Source organism: Ostrinia furnacalis, unplaced genomic scaffold (genome assembly GCF_004193835.3).
Source record: "Ostrinia furnacalis isolate ACB-3 unplaced genomic scaffold, ASM419383v2 OfSCF4234, whole genome shotgun sequence".
Lineage (NCBI taxonomy): Eukaryota > Metazoa > Arthropoda > Insecta > Lepidoptera > Crambidae > Ostrinia > Ostrinia furnacalis.
In genome coordinates this window covers 78613-98748 of record NW_021134473.1, presented here as the reverse complement: position 1 = coordinate 98748, position 20136 = coordinate 78613, and the positions used below count along the sequence as shown (strand labels likewise).

The window sequence follows — 20136 nt, the reverse complement described above, 5'->3', positions numbered from 1 at the left end:
ACACTCGATAAATGTAGAGTTTGTGACGACTTTACAGCGCGAAAACCGTGACCCAAAGAAAAACAAATGAAAGCGCATTAAATGCGCTGAAAAGCATTTGCCGTTTACTGAAAGAGCTCTTAACAATGTCATTATAAAGTCGTTGTTTGGTTGAACAGTCATTGTCAGGGTTGGTCAAACGTTACTTTGTGACACAAAGCAACTCCTTGTCACAAACTCAGAAAATTTAATCATACGAACGCCACTGAGACACAAAGTAAAAGAAAACTTGATAAATTTTGCGTCCGTCACAAACTTTTCTCCTATGAAAACACAAATTAAATTGGAGATAGTTCTATTCCTTTCAAAGGGTGGAAAACATTACTTTTCTCTGAAATCACTGTCTTAAAAACATATTTTTTGAGATATACCACTAGTCATACATATCACTTATTTTATTATTTAACCTGTTGTACCTATTTGTCTGTTCAAAAGCACTTTCCTTATTATTACCATAGCCGAGCTGTGGGCAGGCCTCCTACTAGGTGAACCGACGATCTGAAAAGGTCGCGGGAAGAGCCTGGATGCGGGCAGCGCAGAACCGTGCATTGTGAAAAACCTTGGAGGAGACCTTTGTCCAGCAGTGGACGTCATTTGGCTGAAACAAACGAACGAACCATAGCCGAAGGCAATTGATATGAAAATTTGAATGATTTACATGATTTCCCACACAAACTTTCACACACTATTTTACTTTCAGAGAGCTACTTTCTTATTTATTGATAATAATTACTTAGTACCTACCTATGGATTACTGCAAATGTGAGCAAGTTTCCCTTCAAATTTTTGTTGAAAATTTGTCATTGTCTATCTTTATGTGCCTATGTCCGCAAAACGCGCAAGTTGCGTTACTAACAAGTATCCACATTATTTATTTATTGACAGCCCTTAAGATTAGAAGTATCAAATTTACATAATGCCTTTATTGTTTCATGAGTATATAAGCTCGGGTCAGCTAGCAATCTTCAGTAGCTGTTAAGGGTTCAAGTGCAAGTTATCTAAAAACAAGATGGGGAATACTAAAACTCCAATTTACGCAATCGTCATTCTGGTAAGACCCCAAACAATAATTTCTGTATTGTGCATAGTTTTTTGTCAGCTAAATACTTCTTATTTACGATATTTGTATGTTAAAATTCAAAAATAACAATTGTTTTTCTATCTCACATTTTTCATGAATATGTTTCAGGCGCTTGTGCACCAGATTACTGCTCAAGAAGGATTTCAATTCCCATCTTTCGGCTCATTAAGTGCTGGAAACTTTGGAGGATTTCAACTACCCAACTTCCCGGGATTCGGGCCATCAGCTTCAAGCGCCAGCTCCGGCCTTGGCTCCGGTTTTGGGTCCGGTTTTGGCTCAAACTTTGGATCTAGTCCGGGGCAGTCAGGATTCTTGGCATTCCCATTTAGCTTTCCTAACCTATCTAATTTACCTTCTATTCCTGGACTACCCAATATACCTAATCTAAATGGATTCGGCTCAACAACTGTTGCAGCAGAAGCTTTGTCCACAACTGCCGTTCCTCAAACACGGAAAAGGCGTCAAGCTAATGACCAGGAACCACAGAACAGACTGTTCTTCTCTGCTTTCCCCACTATTACTTCCTGCAACTATACTACTCAGGTAAATACAAAATATAATCATTGCCTGTGCACTTTCAATTTCAAATCGAAACCTTGATTAATAAATGAAAGCTATGAGTAATAATGTTGCGCTATCCAGAAGCTCTGTAATTAAAACGCGTCCACTTTTGTATTATAATAAAGTGTTCTCCGTCATCAATTTATTGACATTTTATTCATCACAGGCTGGCTCCAGTTGCTCAAGCTGTACTGCAGCTCTTCGCTGCATGCCCAACAACGTAGGCCTCCTGACCAGGTGCAGAGGTTTCTTCCGCCACTGCAACAACGGGCGCTGCTCGCTCACCCAATCTGCTGCATGCAGCGGCAGTGCTACTACTGCCGGTACTACTGCTGCTGACTCGACTACCGCAGCCGACTCGACTACCGCAGCCGACTCGACGACCGCTGCCGACTCGACAACCGCTGCCGACTCGACAACCGCTGCCGACTCGACAACCGCTGCTGACTCTACAACTGCTGCTGACTCAACAACCCAAATGGGTTAAACCAAACCCAAACAGTTACTTAGTTAGATACTTACGATCTTAAAACACGATTGAAAACAAAATCATTTCCAAAATTCTCCTAAATAATAATTGAGTGAATAATTGAGTTGAAACAAAATTAAATTGTGTAATATTTTAGTTTTTTTATGAAAGCAATGGTTCTATTTAGTATCCCCAATATGTTCCATTTTATTGTTTGTACTGTCTTATATGTAAATTATTTACACCTAACAGCTGAATACAGTAGTAAAAATAGACTCTTGTATTAAAATGTTTTTTATTTAATTGAAACCAAATCACGAAACAACATGACATAAAACCCGAGCGGGTTGCATCTATGTAGTATCCTGTGAACCGTACTAAGTTTAAGCACCAAAGACAGCAAATAGCACCAATCAACTACAACTACTTAAAATACCAATGTGTTCAAATAGATTTTCTCACATTTAACATAGTAAACACTTTCCTGAAAATCCGTAATTTTATATCAATACCAACTACTCATAATATGTAGGTAGGTGATGGTTTGTTAATAGAACAAGTGCAGTCCCTTGGTCGCCTTCAAATTAGCATTTGCATTGTATTCGGTCTAGTTATAAGCCGTTCTTGACTGCACACGTGCCAGATCTACTGGAGAAGGTTCCTTCAGCAAGATGCTTTTCAAAACTATTGTATTTTCTTTATTGGTAAGTTTGACTTTAATATTCTTTATTTTATTATCAACATAATGAATACTGAAAACGATTTATTTTTCATTAGGGATTATTTATAAATTAACCACCGTCATCGACCTATCCAACGATACACACGATGGGGTAGAAGATGAAAAAAAATTTCATCCCTACTTTACATGTAATTTTTTTTTAAATTTTATTTACCGTTTTGTCGGCGTGATTAATATACATACCTCCATAAAATTACAGCTCTCATGTACCAATAGTTGCCAAGCAAAACCTCGGACAGACAGACAAACATATCGAAACTAAAGGGTTCCTTGTCAGGACTACGGAACCCTATAAAATATAATAACATTCATGATACATGCAATTAACATGTACTTATCATTTCCAGATTACGGTCCCATGGATTTCAGCAGATGAAGAGTTAGAACAAAGACATTTGCCTTTATCCCCTGGAACAGGACTAAACTTCCCCTTCCCTTCCCTTTTTCTCAGTGCCGGTCTGCAAGCCCTTAGTAACGCTGGATTGCTTTTACAAAACAGTAATCTATTCAATGCAAGCAACATAGGGTCTTCTATTCCTAACCCCAGTGCTCTTGGATCTCTATCACAAATATCCAATTTTAATAGCCTACTACCACATTCTTCTTCACACACTTCGAATTCATCAAGTTTATTTGGATTACCCAGTTTTAGACTTTTTCCTGAAAACCCATTATCTAACTCAGATTTGGCTTCCGTTAGTTCAAATTTGTTAAGTAACGAGTCTGATTTCTTGGACATTCCTTATATCCCAAGAGTAAAATTAGAGTAAGTGAAAATGTCAGTAAAATTTTAAACTCATTTACAATCTGACAAAAGATAAGAGGTTACTGGCTTTTTTGATGTGTTATTTCAGACAGTGCGCAGTGCTACCTACATCCAACTTTTTTTGATTAAATATCTCTGGAAATGTTATTTATTTAACTGTGTATTAAAACTTTAGCAACATTAGCAATGAGGAAATTGTCTAGGGTAGGGTATCAATAAAACAAAGTATTTGACCTGTTTGGTTTATTTACAACAAACACGACGTTACATTTGAATATTTACCTGTATTTACGTTCAAAAGACAAGACTACAGTATATTATCATTTAAAATTATTATCTCATACAATGGTCACTTCATGTTTACCATTTATTGTCCTAAATATCATCGAGAAAAAGATACAAAGCTCAAAATCCAGGCAAGACCTTTTGCAAAGAAGCCTATAGCTTTCAGAAAGTTAACATATTGGTTTCCAAGAAAATATTATTATTTGTCAAACACAGCTAAGTCTAGTCAATAAGAGACATTTTAAAAATATGTATAATTAGGATATGTTACAAAATATATTTGAAATGTCAAAGGAAAATAAACTTAGGTATATCATTTTCTACGTATCACATTAAATTTCAGTATAATTCTGGAAGCCAGGATAATTACCCACTACTATCCAATAGAGAGACTTTAAGAATTTCAAAGATAATATTAAAGTATTTCATGATATTAGTATGTAGGTAAATAGATATCATCAAAAAGTATTATCAACTACACAAAACCTACCTAAATACGTAACTTCTAGTACGTGGTATTAATATTTGCGATTGACACCTTAAAATTGTATCTACAACACTTTAAATTAGTATACGATATCTGTTAAAGGCTGGCCAAGTCGTTTATGTAATGAGATCCCTTAAAATCTATTCTAAACTTATACTCTAACGATGAATGTAATTTTTTAATCACAACGTAATACCATTAATGTTGAATGAATATATTTTTCCCTTATAATTATTGTCTACATAGTCCAGTTCTGAGTTCGTGTTCCCAATGGTAGAAGAGTTGGCGTAAAACACAAAATAGGGACCGAGATTAAATTTAGAGTTCATAGAGATTTGAAGCCGCTGCCGAGTAACCGAGGGTTGCTCTGGCACTGGCATAGCTACTGGTTCTTACGGCGTCCAGGCAGGCTGCTGTTACGGTAGGCCTTCCTCAGAAGGAAGTTGTCAACCGCCGGGAGTAGCAAGTACCGCTTGTCAGACGTATGATACGGAATCTTTAGGGACCTGAAGTGGTAGAATCGGGGACTATCTTTGGAGTGCCAGCTGTTTTTTGAGAACGAATCGAGTAGATTTGGAATGGGTGGAGGTGCGAGGGGCCTGGTGTTTATCGGGAGGTCGTTGTTCAGTGGTCGGTGGAGGAGCCGGCCGGTCGGGTGCGAGTAAGCAGGTACTGCCGGCGGCGGTAGGTCGGAGTCGTCTGAATCGATTGCTGCGTCAGCTTCGGCACTAGTGAGATATTCCCTATAAAAAAGAAACGATGTTAAAGAGGCTATAAAGAAAGTCGTATTAAATTAAAATGGACACTTCTTGGACTTAGAGTTTACATTATCCTATAATTACGTAAAGTTCCATGAACTGCTAAATTTGTCTTATACGATCTATAAATCCAACCAGAGATGAAACTGTTAGTAGTAACTATTACTTATTTATAGAGAAACAAAGCCAACAAATCCATTTCAATTCCGTAACTTTACTAACTAACCACAAAACTACACGTGGGGTAGTGGACAATATTATCGTTGTTAAAGAGAAACTATGTATATTTAGTTTGGTTTCCGCCGAGCGCGAAGCTCCACGCCGCGACATCCGGCGTAGTATCCCTCTTACATTTTACGGCCTAAATGTCACAGTGGCAAACAATATTACCGGGTAATGGTATTACGAGAGCACTTTGAAATGAACCAGAAACAGAGCACTTTGAAATGAACCAAATCAACCAGAAACAGCAGGGCAAATAGAATTAAACGTCACAAAGGCGCGGTAATAACACGACAAACAGGGCTCGCGCAAACAATTGCTATGAAAATACAAGGCGACGACTATGAAAACATAAGTACAAGAATATAGAGAAGATATAAGAAGGACGGGAAGAAGATATAAAAAGGAAGGAGTACTGTGAGCCATGGTTTGGAAAACCAAAATCCTTAATATACATTCGACAGCAAATTAAAGTTATTATACAAATAACACATTTTTCGTAAATATAAAAACTCACCTAATTCCGAAATTCTCGTCAGAGGAATGCTTCCTGAAATATAAATGTACAATTAGGTCATGAATATATCATAAAAACGTTTACAACGACACAGATCTAACACTTAAGTAATGCTTTAACTTCTGCCAAAACTTGTATCTTTTTACAAAAACAATAATGTGCCAATAAAATTAAAATTTCAGACGTGGTATCTACTGTCAATTACACAGAGGTGTTCACTGCTAACATGCGACACTTCATCGCAATTCTAACAGAAGATGCTTAGAAATCTAAACATTTAGGTAAACAGTTTTCAAAAAGCACATTAACCTGACATACCTACTCAATGACGAATCAGTCTCCTCGTAACAACGCCCACAAATCTATGAAAAATCCTACACTAAACACCAATCTTGGACATTGAGCACAGTGCACTAACATTTATCATGCGACTAACAATTCCGCTCTCTATATGCAGTTCCTTTTGAAGCACTAAAGCACATTTTTATAACTCTCCAACACTACTTAGTTACAAATAATATCACATTGATTTTGTTTTAAATTTTACAAGACCTGTACATTTCTTGGCTAGGCAATAACAGCCTGGCTCGTCCAGACCTACTATAGCGTCCGCCCGAAAACCTAAATGATGGAAGTAAACCTAATCGAGCCAATGAACCAATATGACGTTTCTCAAAATTATCACGCACTTCCATATCTTCATCTGTAACATACACAAATGTCAGAAAAGTTAAGCTATAAATAAGTTGAAAAGTTGAAGATTGATAACTTGTTGTTACATACCTACGGAACGCTTGTCATCGGACCCGTCATCATTTTCCGGTACGTGAATTTCATTATTGTCGATCACGTCTGGAAGAGAAAGTATGTATCTCTTGGTTCGGGCAGTAGGGTCTGTGTAAATCGGCCTGAAAAGTCCATGCACAGGCAAACCCAAAGACCCCCTTTTGTAGTACCAATTGTCATCCATTTCCAATTGTTTTTCGTCGAAATCGTTCAAAGCTTGTCCTCCATACACATCCCGCTTATAAACCCGAGAGAGCGGAGGAAACATATCCGGATTAATCGACTGTTGGAGATCGTACATTTCATTCAAATCGAACGGCCCGTCCATTTCGGAGAGAGGAGGAATCGGATTCTGGTAAAAAGGGTAATAGTATTCATCCCCGTTACTTTCGGCCTTTTTGTGGATTAATCCGTTACGAGCCAGCGCAGCAATATTGCGTTTGTCATTCGGCTGATTGTATTGGCCCCTGCCGACGCGGTAACCGTCCCGGGCCAGCGCTTGAATATTCCTCTTCATGGCTGCGTAACTTCGAAGTCTGGCAATGGAAGCCATATTGCGTTTCTCATGGGATTCCTCGTCATCTTGTTCTTGTCTGTCGGTTTCATCATACGGCGAGCGATAAGTAGGCAGCTGACCATTTTTAGCCAATGTTGAAATGCTTCTCTTGAAGCCAGGGGAACCGTTCTTCAAGTACCCATCTCTGGCTAAGGCAGCTATATTTCTTCGTGGAAATGTCGGCCACTGACTGGATGCATCGACCGGCAAGCTTGTTACCTTCAGAATAAAATATAAATTAAAGTCATGATTATTATTAAAATAGGTTTTTGTATTGAGCAAACTTAACTTACTTGTTCAACATAGGTTGACGAAAACGCCAATGCCACAAAAGCCACCAGAATAATGCATCCGCGATGTCTGCCAACGCCGTTGCGTGTTATCCCCATCTAAAAATGCATTTCCTATTTTGAAATTTGTCTCAAACCCTATATTTGCCTAAAATTATTGAGTAGTAGACGGAAGTAAAATTACACGTCATAATAACTTTGGCCCCATAAAGTTGAAATCGGTTATTAAAATACGACGCATCGAGTCCTCAAACATTGCAGTTGCTCGCCATGAATAATAAAAAGGTCGTTCCGAGCGCGATCGGTGCTGAGGCCAATAATGTTCTATCACAACGAAGGACATAAACTTGGCAGATTCAATTATGCTGCGAAGTACTCCACCTGTTTGTTTGCAATAAGGCTGCGGCTTGGAGGATTTCCTTTCTTATATTTATGATATCCGTAATACCTAGATAGTAAGTTCACTGAAGTTGCGGGTACAATTCTGTCTATTAAGAAGTTAATAAATGGCTATTTCTTTGGCTGGTTACTATTATTTGGAAAGTTGGCAATGTTTAACATGTATTTATACCCAGGCTCATAGACGATTATGGTATGTCTTCATAATACATTTAAAGTTACTTATCCGTTCCAGGCTAGTTTTTTAAAATTTTTGATAGACATTACCTAGCTATCGTTATGTGCATGTACATGTACGTACACACACAAGTAAATCTCACTCGCCTTCGTGAGTTGCAAGAACTATACTTACATTACAATTTATGGAATAAAACTTGAACAGTAATACGTAAGCTTACTAACAATTAATTTACTCAAAGCATCGCATAATTTTTACCTTTAAGAACTAGGTACAAGGTAAAGAGACAGCACTAGCTTTTGTTCGTAACTAGGACGTAGAGTCTTACAATACAAAGACTTGTGTACTGCTTGTTGTGAAAACCAAGTTAGGCAAATAATTACGGCTGTTTGAGATACTTTTAGCAGCAGATTAGGTAGTAGGTACTCATTTAAAAAATCCATAGGTTCATCCATAATGTTTAAGTACCTAACATAAAAATAAAACAGCAGATAAATGATACAGGAATAAAACGTATTAATGTTAATTTTATGAAAGTACTACATAACACATCTCTATGCTAATAGTAATAGTTTTAGACAGCAAACGTCCATGACTTAGGGTAAAAATTTTCGTGCTCACCACATTAAAATTGCCCTTAGCGAAATTCGAACCCCCAACCTTAGTACCTAGTCCGAAACGATCGTATCAAATGGCATAAAAAAGGCAAGTGGAAATTTTAATTAAGTAGGTAAAAATAATAATTTGTTACCTCTCCAAATTAATGATTTACAATCAAAACACAACGATTTTTTTGCTATCTCGTTGACAATATTTCAGACAGCACATTTCCTGCCGTCTATTTCAGAATTTCGTATTTCAATTACAATAGCTTTCATTAAACTTTATGATAGTTATCAGCATTTCATATCAACAAAGGGGCAGCCGTCCTATAATGAACTTCTTTTGTTAATAGAGACGGCGTTTTCGCTTCAACACCAATATAACTAAAATATCTTTAAAATTACATAAATGTTGGAGTCACACCAAACTTTTATCATGCGGACAGACGAAAACAAAAAGTTTAGCTGCAAAAAGAATTTGAGTAAATAAGTTTCCTCCAAACTGAGTCTACATTTGCATATTTTTTTTATGCGAAGGATTGAAATTTTATTGTTCTACAACTACATTAATTGCCAATATCATTATGAAATTAACAAAACTAGGTAGCTAGCCTTTAGATATTGTATCACTTGATATTCTCGTGTAATCTTTAGCCTTTACAGTGAGACCTAGTTTTAAGTTTCTTAGAGTACAATGTATTTTAATAAATAAATAAATAAATAAATAAACAACAATTAAGCTAACTGTAGTAATCTTACAAAAAATATAATTTATTATAAAATGTGAGATTCAATCATTTCAGACTTCGTAGTCACCAGCGATGAACACTGGGCCAGATAACCATTTGAATAGATAAAAAAGTTGTAATAAGTAGGTAATACTTAAGGTATAATTGATAAAAGATTAATTTTATTAAGGTGACTAATTTCCTACTTTAAAAGTACGTAAGTCTGATTTTTTTAATTGCAATATTAATTGGCGTTTAAATTACAGGCCCAGACGAATATAAATTCCTTCTACCGGCCAAATAAATCAAGTTTTACTGTTATTATTTAGGTACTTGTGTTCAGAAAGTGTATACGTGATCGCAAAATAACTAATAGCAAAATTTCTAACTTAAAAAAAGTTTTTATGTACTTTTCTAGACATAAAAGTGTGCTTAAAATAGTGTCCGAATGATTTAATGATAACTACTTACAATTATCTACACAAAATTTGGCCACGGTGCACTTTGAAAGTCGGACCCAACTTTTACTCGCGGTTTCTTAGGTTCCGTCGGTCGGGAGATGTTGGCGGGAATGGCTCAAGACCGCCGAGAGTGAGCTTTTATACGGGTCACTGGAACGCGCGCATGCGTACTCAATAAGAACTTAGGGATGCACATTAAGTTATAGATACATGTTAACTATTTCTTGACAGTGAAAACTATGCCAACTACGAGTATAACGCTACGAAAGATAAGTAAGTTGTCAACGCTCTGAGGTGCTACGAAGCTTTCTGTATTACGCCGTAGCAGCTACAACGCTACGGGGACTCCAAGCTTTGGTATGTTTTTTGTTGGAAATAAAGTGCAGTGTTTGATACGAAAGTTAATTGTACATTTATTTTTCAATACTTAATTAAAATTTCTTAGCGATTAGAGTTGCTTCTCAAACTAAATTTTTAAATGAACAACTTGAAAAATGGCCAATACCTACTGGTCTCACGTACCTACAATAATTTAAATTGGAAAGTTAAACTACCGTCATAGTTTTTACCGCTTTGCGTGCTCCGCCTGGAAATCAGTGTACTTAGGTAATTTTTTTTCGAAAGCCAATTTATAAACCAGAACTTACTGATACCAGCTGTAAATTGATATCTGCCCTCAGAGAAGAACAACAAAAAGGTTGAACTGAATAAACAAACATAAAGCGGGATATAGTGATAAATGTGCCATTGAAAATATTTTGTCCCTTAGTTAAAGCCCATAAGGGATTTAATTTACGAGCACATTCATTCTGTAGGTAGGTGCTTTCAGCTTTTTATTCGTCTGAAGCCCTAACAGAAAACATATCCTGCTATTAATATAAGTGTAGGGAACATGAGTGTATAAAAATAGAAATAAACGTGTCTTTGTAAGACATTTTTATTGGAATTGCTGGATCGACGCTAAATACATATCTTACTACGTAACATTTTTTNGAAAATAAAGTTGGTTTCATGGGCTTGTTAAATAATGTGTATGATATTATGAACACGTAAGTGATTATGGTGTAATTGTGTATGAAAGTGTTTGTTTACATCTCTGCTGGATTCTAAAAAATCAAGGTATATGTCACTGTCATGGTTTGACACTTGACTGACACTGACAATTTTTTTTCTGTCGTTTCCACAGGAAAAGGCTAAGGTCAGAGAAAATAGGGCCTAGTTCAGTAGTAACTCGTTAACCTTTTCAGCGCCACGGTCTTCTATGAAAGATAAGTGTTTCTGTGCCCTGCAGCCCTGCACGCCACGTTTTCTATAGAAGACAATTTTATCACAACATATCTTTAATAAAAATACAAAAAAAAATACAATTACGTTACGAGTACTTACGTTACGATGTGCTGCGGCGGGTGGCCCGTAGCGTAGTGACTCGGTGCGCGCTGCGTTGCAATTTATAATTGCTCCGTTGAATACCACACCATACACCAAAATCTCAGCAATTCAGTGCCCCGCACAGATTAGAGAGTATGGTGCCCCGATTTCATCTCTAGTCCACACCCCAGTCATGCTCCAGCTGATGTGCAATTCGGTATCGCGGTAAAGTTCACGCGCAAAGAAGGCGAAATAACGGATTTAAGCGCTTTCCATTAAAAGTCCGAACTTATTTCATTAAAACAGCAAATGTTCGTAAAGTGTTTGAGTAACAGTAGCTTTCTGACAGCTTTAACACAAAGACGTAACCGTTTACGTTACAACTTCGTTTGAACTAGCTGTCAAAATAGTCGTCCAGTCGCATTGCAATTTGCAGTTGCAAATATTTATCGCAATCGGGGCGCAGGATATGAACAAAATGGCAGTAGGTACTTATTTCAAACACTTAATAAAAAACTAGCTATGTGTGTGTTTTATCTCTTTAATACTGTTCAACGCGTGTGTTCCTCTAATAACATAGAATGCGGCAAGTTCGACTGTTTATTTGAACCAAATATAAACATAAAAAAATAATATCATAATTTCCAACCGGTCCACCACTATGACCGTACTAGGCGCTGCGCCTGAGCCGCACGCCGCATCGCATCGTGGCTTTATGGGGGTAATATTGCTTTTGCTGGGAGTGGGTTTACTTACCACAATAAAGTTATAAGTTGTGGGCAAGGAAAAGTTAAGTAATATCATTTGAAGTTCTAAATATAAATTGTTTATTAATCATACCTTAATTTTAACCATTTATTCAATGCCAATATAAATACCTTTAATTTACGTATTAAAGGAAGAATTATAAATTATATTAAAGGTCGCGGATTTAAGAGTTGGGGCGATAAAAACGAGCAAAGTGCGAGCGACTTAATTTATACCTGCCTACCGATTCCGATTAGTCAATAATACCAACATAATAATTAAGGTAAAAGGACTACATTTTATACGATAATCTTAAATTAATAAAATATTTCGAATTTAACATTATTTTCTTGTAGTTTAGCTACAAGACTTGTCTTCCAAAAAGCAGCGCCCGACGTAAAGACTCCTCCTCTGGAAGAAAAATATAATCTATATATATAAAAATGAAACCCGTTTCGCGTTGTCACGGCATCACGTGTGAACGGCTGAACCGATTTCGATAATTCTTTTTTTTAAATGTTTGTGGAAGTCCAAGGATGGTTCTTACGGAAAAAAATATTAAGAAAATCTCTACGCTAAGGCGGTACGAAGTTCGCCGGGTCAGCTAGTTTTTACTAAATCCAGTCAAGAATTCGAAAAACTAGTTCAACGAAACTTCAACCCATTTACGAGTTTAGCTATGTACTGTTTGGATTTAATTTTAATCACATTACATTAATAGGGGGCTTAGCGCCTGGTGGGGTGGATCTGGGTTGGGGGTGAGGCACACTTAGGTTTAGGCATGCATTCGTTGCACTTTGAAAATGCGAAAGTTTGGATCTACTTACTTAATAAGTAATCTGTGGTTTGGATGTCGTCTGGATGTCTGGATGGATGTTTGTTACTCTTTCACGCAAAAACTACTGAACGGATTTTGATGAAACTTTACAGTATTATTGTTTGTTTATAACTAACCCAGAATAACATAGGAAATTATATTTCGTCGCTCCATTCTTCAGATATAATATTACCTGGTAGTTCCCCTAGCCTACATGGCAACGACGCACTTAAATTTTTAGAGATAAGTCGAATTTTTTCGACAGACAACAGTAGTTTTTTCGATTTTAGACTGGCAACACTAAGTAATAGTCTACCTTCACTCACTCACTCGCTCTGCTACCTCATTCCTTTAAAGTGCGTGGCAACGAACGGACGTTCTCTCTAAAGTGCTAAATAAGTATTATTGTAGGAAAAATAGTTAAAAAACAATTAGGTATGTCTAAACGCAGTGCCGAAGAAAAAATTGAAAAATATCTCAAAAAGATTGAGAAGTTGCAGAAGAAACGAAGGTTAACATGCCTTGCCGCATCGGATTCGGAACCAGAAAATAGTAAGTACCTACTATCCTACCCACATTTTTTTGTGTGTTACAAAAGTGGTGAAATTAATTATTCAATTATATTAATCCAGTTCTATTATTAAAGAAAAAATACCGGGAGGTTGCCCGAGATGGTAACACGATGGTTAATATTATCTATAATAATAATTTAGGCCATACTTATGCCTGGAGGTTGACCGCGATGTTAACACAATGGCAAAAAACTAGTTTGATTCAATGATACGGGAATGATACCGGGAGGTTGTTCGTGATAACAACACGAAGGCTTAGCATCATCACGATAAACATATTCTAAAATTAGAATTATGTAAATAGTGATAAAATTAACCAAGTCATGTCTTGTCTACAGACGCTGACATCGTTAACCCCGAGGAAATCGAGGGGCATCCTCCAGAAGAAGACGATGCATCATCGGTCGAGGAGTTGGTGGATGTTTGCGCTCCTGAAGTACCTGCAGATATCCCCAACACCGAGGAAACCGTCGAACTGCCTAATGTAGCGGAACCAGCCTCTGCGCCCAGCGCAGAAGAGCCACCCCCGATCACCCCAGAGTTAGATCCCAATATATTAGCGGCCCTAGGGGNTAATATTACTAATAATAGTCAAATTCTTAACTGGATTAGATACGGTATTGACATTCCATTCGAAAAAGATTTTTGTCAAACCGATTTTGTTAGCCCTACTTTTAGTGCACAAGAAAAATGTGATATGGTACTCGCTATTCAAAAACTTTTAGACTTGGGTGCCGTATCCATATGTAAGCCCGATGTCGATCAGTACATCTCAAAGATATTCTTAGCACCGAAACCCAACGGCGATAAGCGGTTTATTCTAAACCTTAAATCTTTAAACCGATATATAACCAAATCACATTTTAAGATGGAAGACCATAGAACAGTTGCAAAATTAATTTCGAAAGATTGCTTTTTAGCTACAATCGACCTTAAAGAGGCATATTTATTAGTACCTGTAAATATGAGTTTCTGAAAATATTTACGTTTTCAGTTCGAAAATCCTAAATGAAATTTGACTACGTACGAATTTAACGCAATGCCCTATGGTCTTTGCATAGCACCTAGAATTTTTACTAAAATCATGAAAGAAATAGTAAAATTTCTTAGGAATCAAGGTTTTCAATCCGTCATCTACCTTGATGACATACTTTGTATCGGTTGCGATTATAATGAGTGTCTAAATAATGTAAAGAAGACCCTGCAATTACTAACTGACCTCGGATTCATAATCAATACCGACAAAAGCTGTTTAGAACCTAAACATACTCGGGTAAAATTTCTGAAATGATGAAATTCCTGTAAAAATACTCGGGTGCATGGAGCATGGAAAACGAATGAAATATCATTACATAAAATATAAATTACTTAGAGTTGTTAGCAATTTACTTGGCATTAAAAACCATTGCTCGAAACGTAACAAATTGTGCAAATGTGCAATCTTATTGCGTATCGACAATACTACAGCTCTTAGCTATATTAACCGAATGGGAGGCATAAAGTTTTGCGTCAAGGTCTAATGCGGTTGTGCAAGAAGTCAAAAGAGATATTATTATTATTATTATAAAACTTTATTGCACAATAAAATAGTACAAAAGGTGGACTTAATGCTATTTAAGCATTCTCAGCCAGTCGACCCCTGGGTTATGCAGAAAGCTGTGTGTGCGAAGGTAGAGGTAGAAGGGTAGAAGTTAAAATTGAAGTTAAATTTTTAATTGATATAATATTTAAGATACATATACCCACATACATACAAACATATACATACATATATACAGATACATACAAACATATAATATAAATAAATATAATACCATATAATATGTGATAAATAAATAAACAATATTACGCAATCATGTGGAAAGGTGTTTACGTACTCTCATTTTAAATGATGTCCTCGTTTCCGACTCTCTGACATCTTGTGGCAACGAGTTCCAAAGGCGAGTAGCCTGCACTGTAAAGGACTTCGAGAAGAAGGCAGAGTGGTGGACAGGTGTCACAAGCCGAAGGTTTCCGGAAGAACGGAGAGTTCGGTCATGCGATTGGTGCAGATATGTAAACTTTTCTTTAAGGTAGGAAGGAGAGGTGGGATTAGAGAGAACGGCGAAAAGAATGCCAAGAAGTCTAGAGTTCCTACGCTGACGAATGGGAAGCCAATTGAGTTGGGATCTATAACTCGAGATATGATCAAATTTCCGGAGGCCGAAAATGAATCTAATGCAACCATTGAGAAGACGATCAAGTTTGTCAGTGAGAATATGCATTACACACCATTGTTTAGTCCTAACAAAATCATTTCTCTAAAGGTCTACCAGGTAATATTATATCTGAAGAATGGAGCGACGAAATATAATATGTGATCAAATGAACTTCAAAGTGAAGTTCGATCATTATTATATGAGTCGCTCCATTCGAAGATATAACAACCCAGCCCACCCTACCCAATTTAATGATTTTGTTAAGAACTTAATGCAATCTCTAAAAATGAATGAGGTAGCAGAGCGAGTGAGTGAGTGAAGGTAGACTATTACTTAGTGTTGCCAGTCTAAAATCGAAAAAACTACTGTTGTCTGTCGAAAAAATTCGACTTATCTCTAAAAATTTAAGTGCGTCGTTGCCATGTAGGCTAGGGGAACTACCAGGTAATATTATATCTTCGAATGGAGCGACTCATATAATAATGATCGAACTTCACTTTGAAGTTCATTTGATCACATATAATTTATGACGATATTTTATGTGACAAACTAAATTTCACGCGAGTGAATGCTAGTGCAAAATATATTTATTTTCATCAGAATTTCAAGCTTATCTTACGTTGATGGCATTTTGTGTTTTTCTTTGAGAATAGCAATGGCTGATTGCACGAGTGCCAAGGACGTGAATCCATAAGCAGGGTCCATGGCGGAAACCTGAAAAGTTTGAAATTCGTAATTTCCAATTCTACCATAAGTAACTAGTCCTACATTTGAGCATACTAAAATAATATTTTTTTTAAGCAGAACAATCGCAATCACCTACACATGAAGACTAAGTTTAGTACCTAATAATTAAAAAAAGACGAGTAATTTAGTACCTAATAACTAAAGTACTTAAATATTATCAAGACCTTAGCTATAACTGTTTTCTTTGGTTCAGAAGCTTCAGTATCTTGTCCCATATCCCAGCCACGTCCAAACATTTCAAAAGTGAAACACGTGTTGTCCATAACTGTTTGTGTTGGTCCTTGTTTTGACACCAGCCCCAGGGAGAACCACTCCGGTTTGTTTAAAAGCAAAGCTCTTCCATACTTGAATTTGGAGAGGATGCCGACAAACATGGTGATTATACCAAGAAGAAAAACATATGAGATACTAGGGAGAACAATGTAAGGTTGAAATTGTACAGGCCGTTTGTTATTGGTTTCTAAGAGGCGATGCTGCGTGCGTTTCACGATAGACCCATCAGGGCTTACGAGAGGAACTGCCCATTTTCCATTTTGCTTATGAATATATCTGAAGAAGAAATATAATGATTTTTTTAGTAAAAGTATTTTCTTAATAATTAAGTACTTAGGTAATAATTAATTACCCTAACTTACCGCTGTTTCAGTTTTGGCTTATAGGTGGATTCGTTTTTTGGATATAGTTTACTTCTCAGTTTCAAAATCTCAGTGAAATTGGCGAATCTGCAATCATTTCATGTAACTGCTCATTATTTGTAAATTTTATAATTAGCATTTTAATTAGTAAAAAGTAAAAGAGTGTATTTCTTAATGATAACAAATGTACAGTTTAAAGTCTAGCCGTCTCTGCACTAAGCGTACGTGCTTGTATCGCAGTAGCCAGAATACAGACAATTTTTTCACGAGACAAATGCGAACGATACTTTTTCGAGGTGTAGGCTTACCTAATCATAAAACTTACACATAAACCAAAGATTCCCATGTTCCAAAGTTAAGAACACCACTTTTACGCGCCTCCTTTTGGTATTCCTTGACGGTGCTGAGTGATAAGTACGATTCTACTGAGTGTAGAGTGCCTGAAAATAAACAAATAAATCTAGATCTCAGCTGCAGCACAATATCCTATAGTAACTATATCAGGTATTATTACCATACCTTGGAAATTCTTCTCCAAGAAAATCACCCCCATATCATTTGGGATGCTGTCAAAACCGCATGCACTAATTACGTAAATACCAGCTTGGCGAGCCTCATTGTCATATTTTATCTGCATTGTTCCCATAAACTGAAAACATAACAAAATGTCCCTGTATAAATTGTAAAAAAACAGGGTTTACCCCGTACGTAGGTAGTGTGGGAGACTATGCCTGTTTTCACCATCAATCCATAATTTTTAGTAAACAAAATTCCTGTTATGTGTTACCATAGGGGTCACTTAATAATTGTAATTAGGGATTGATGGTTAAAACAAGCATTATTCTCGGAAATAAAGGAATGATAATATCAGACTTAGTTTTAGAAGCGTTCATGTGTAAGCCGATTTTTATACTTTCATAGTTCACACTTTGCAACATGTCAAACAGTCCTAGGAAAACAATAAAAATAGAGGAAAAACCTATAGAATATGTAGATGACTATGTATACCTAGGCAAATTGGTGTCATTCGATACAAACAGCAACGAAAACGTANTGATCACATATTGTAATTGCCTCGCTCTATATTACATGGTTTCATTATCAATATGTGGATTACGTAGTGGGATGTGTTACCACATAAATAATACATAAGTCTAGTAGATAAGTTAATTTTTGTAACACATTTGTTTGTAATTCCTAAAAAAAAAAAAAAATATTATTGTTACGTGGTAGGTATATCTGGAGATGGTACTATAATATGGGATATGGCAATGTAAATATACCTTTGTTCCAACTAGCTTGATTGGCAACTGTTTATACAGACAATGCAGGGACACGCTCAGTTATTAATGCCCAATACACGACACACGACGCGGCCACGGACGGCTCGTCGTTGACAGTCGAAACAGGCACGAAGGGGTACAGAAGCACCATATTAACCCCACTAAAGCCACTATTTGGAGTGCTTTTTATCTATTGATCATTTAACTGTGTTATCATACATATCAACCAGGCTGTTAGCGGGCGCAGTTAAAATTAATATAAGCACTAAATAACGTCGTGGCAGGCATAATAGTACGCAGAACTAACGGCCCATTGGCCGTTGTTGCCCCACTGGGCAACAAAGCTCTGGAGTGGAGACCACGTACCAGAAAATGCAGCGTGGAACGTCCACCCACAAGGTGACCGACCGACGACCACATAAAGGTAGCGGGAAAGCGCTGGAATCAGGCTGCTAGCAACCGGGTGATGTGGAAATCATTGGCGGAGGCCTTTGTTCAGCTGTGGACGTCCTGTGGCTGAAATGATGATAAAAATTAAATAATGTCGTAATGTAAGCGAATAAGAGGCTACTAACAAGTTGTATATTTTATTTTTTACTTTTACGGTTTTAACGGTTACACAGATGTGTACTAGGACAAAACCAACTTCACCCGCTTTGATTGTGTTCCTAATCCGTTTGGCTATTACGGAAATTGCTCCTGGTAAGCCTGCGACAGCCTCCGATTGTGTGCAGTATTTGGCTGTGTGAAGGCATCACTTGAAGGCAGATTATGTATTTTTTTATATCATTGAACTTCAATCAAATTTTGCGTGTATTGCTACATGCTTGATACACTTGCACACACTCGTGGCAATGATTTTATAGTCTTAAAAAACAAGTTAGTGAAGTGTTTTGGAAAATGTTAAGTTTTATCGAAACAAAAAAAAAATATCTGCTGAGCCATCATATTAAGAATGTCTAGGTAAAATAGTTGGGAATAGGATTAGAATTAGGGTTTCTGATTTCTCGACTTATTTTTTTTCTCGAGTTTCGAGAATTCTCGAGGCCAAAGTCTCGAGTTTTCTCGGGTCTCGTCTTTTAATGAAAACTGCTGAAATCGGTTGAAATTTATTAAAAACACAGGTTTTTTTATCTAATATACCTACTTACTTTTATGCACAACAATCAATATTAGAATTTAGTACCACTTATTATATTTTGGTAAAGAAAGAAACAAAAAATTAAATCTTCTTTCATCATTAACATTTACTCAGCGTCGGACTGGCCATACAGTCGGGGTGGCATTTGCCAGCCGGGCCCCAGCCTGCGCGGGCCCCCCACGGCCTGGGTTGCGGGGCATGCGGCAACCGTAGCACAGGGGCCGAAACTATGCGTCGTACAAAAAAATTGTACANCAAACTGTTAAAATGTGGAATATAAAGCTATAATAATAAAATAATAATAATATCAGACTTGTGTTAAACATTGCAGGTAGGTAAGTAGGTACTTATTCATTCATTCTAATTAGAACCTCATTATGTAATTAAGTTGCTATTTTATTCATAGCTAAAAATGTCAATTTTTTAATGAGTTACAGAACTTACAGACATTCAGACATAGGTAGGTACGGTAGGTACCATGATTGATAGCGTAACTTGGTATCTACCTTACTTAAACATAATTGCATGTTGACTGAGAGGGGTCAACATCAAGGTGATTTTTTTCTCTGATTAAGTACAGAGATGATGATATTCAATAGTTTAACACCTTTGCTGCGGCAGTAACTTTCTAATACTTTCCATTCCTTCGGTACAAGGTCAGTAAACCTGGTATTAAAACTTACATTGTGGCGGCACAAGGC

General features: G+C 36.8%; 3 protein-coding genes across 3 annotated transcripts; 1 reads left to right on the top strand and 2 right to left on the bottom strand.

Moving 5' to 3' along the window:
• Positions 1-1009: 1009 nt before the first annotated feature.
• Positions 1010-2168, top strand: LOC114359092 (pheromone-regulated protein PRM7). Its single transcript, XM_028313336.1, has 3 exons — positions 1010-1090; positions 1229-1663; positions 1848-2168. Exons 1-3 carry the CDS (start codon positions 1049-1051, stop codon positions 2166-2168), a joined length of 798 nt encoding a protein of 265 aa, XP_028169137.1. The 5' UTR covers positions 1010-1048.
• Positions 2169-3771: 1603 nt separating this feature from the next.
• Positions 3772-10022, bottom strand: NPLP1 (neuropeptide-like precursor 1). Its single transcript, XM_028313342.1, has 6 exons — positions 9938-10022; positions 7563-7658; positions 6711-7488; positions 6480-6630; positions 5928-5960; positions 3772-5173 (listed from the first exon to the last, which is right to left on the bottom strand). The coding sequence occupies exons 2-6, from the start codon at positions 7656-7658 to the stop codon at positions 4813-4815; spliced, it is 1419 nt and encodes a 472-aa protein (XP_028169143.1). The 5' UTR covers positions 9938-10022; the 3' UTR covers positions 3772-4812.
• Positions 10023-11825: 1803 nt separating this feature from the next.
• Positions 11826-18445, bottom strand: LOC114359099 (saccharopine dehydrogenase-like oxidoreductase). Its single transcript, XM_028313344.1, has 7 exons — positions 18332-18445; positions 17531-17699; positions 17337-17451; positions 17012-17098; positions 16541-16925; positions 16249-16343; positions 11826-12453 (listed from the first exon to the last, which is right to left on the bottom strand). Exons 1-7 carry the CDS (start codon positions 18443-18445, stop codon positions 12360-12362), a joined length of 1059 nt encoding a protein of 352 aa, XP_028169145.1. The 3' UTR covers positions 11826-12359.
• Positions 18446-20136: the final 1691 nt, after the last annotated feature.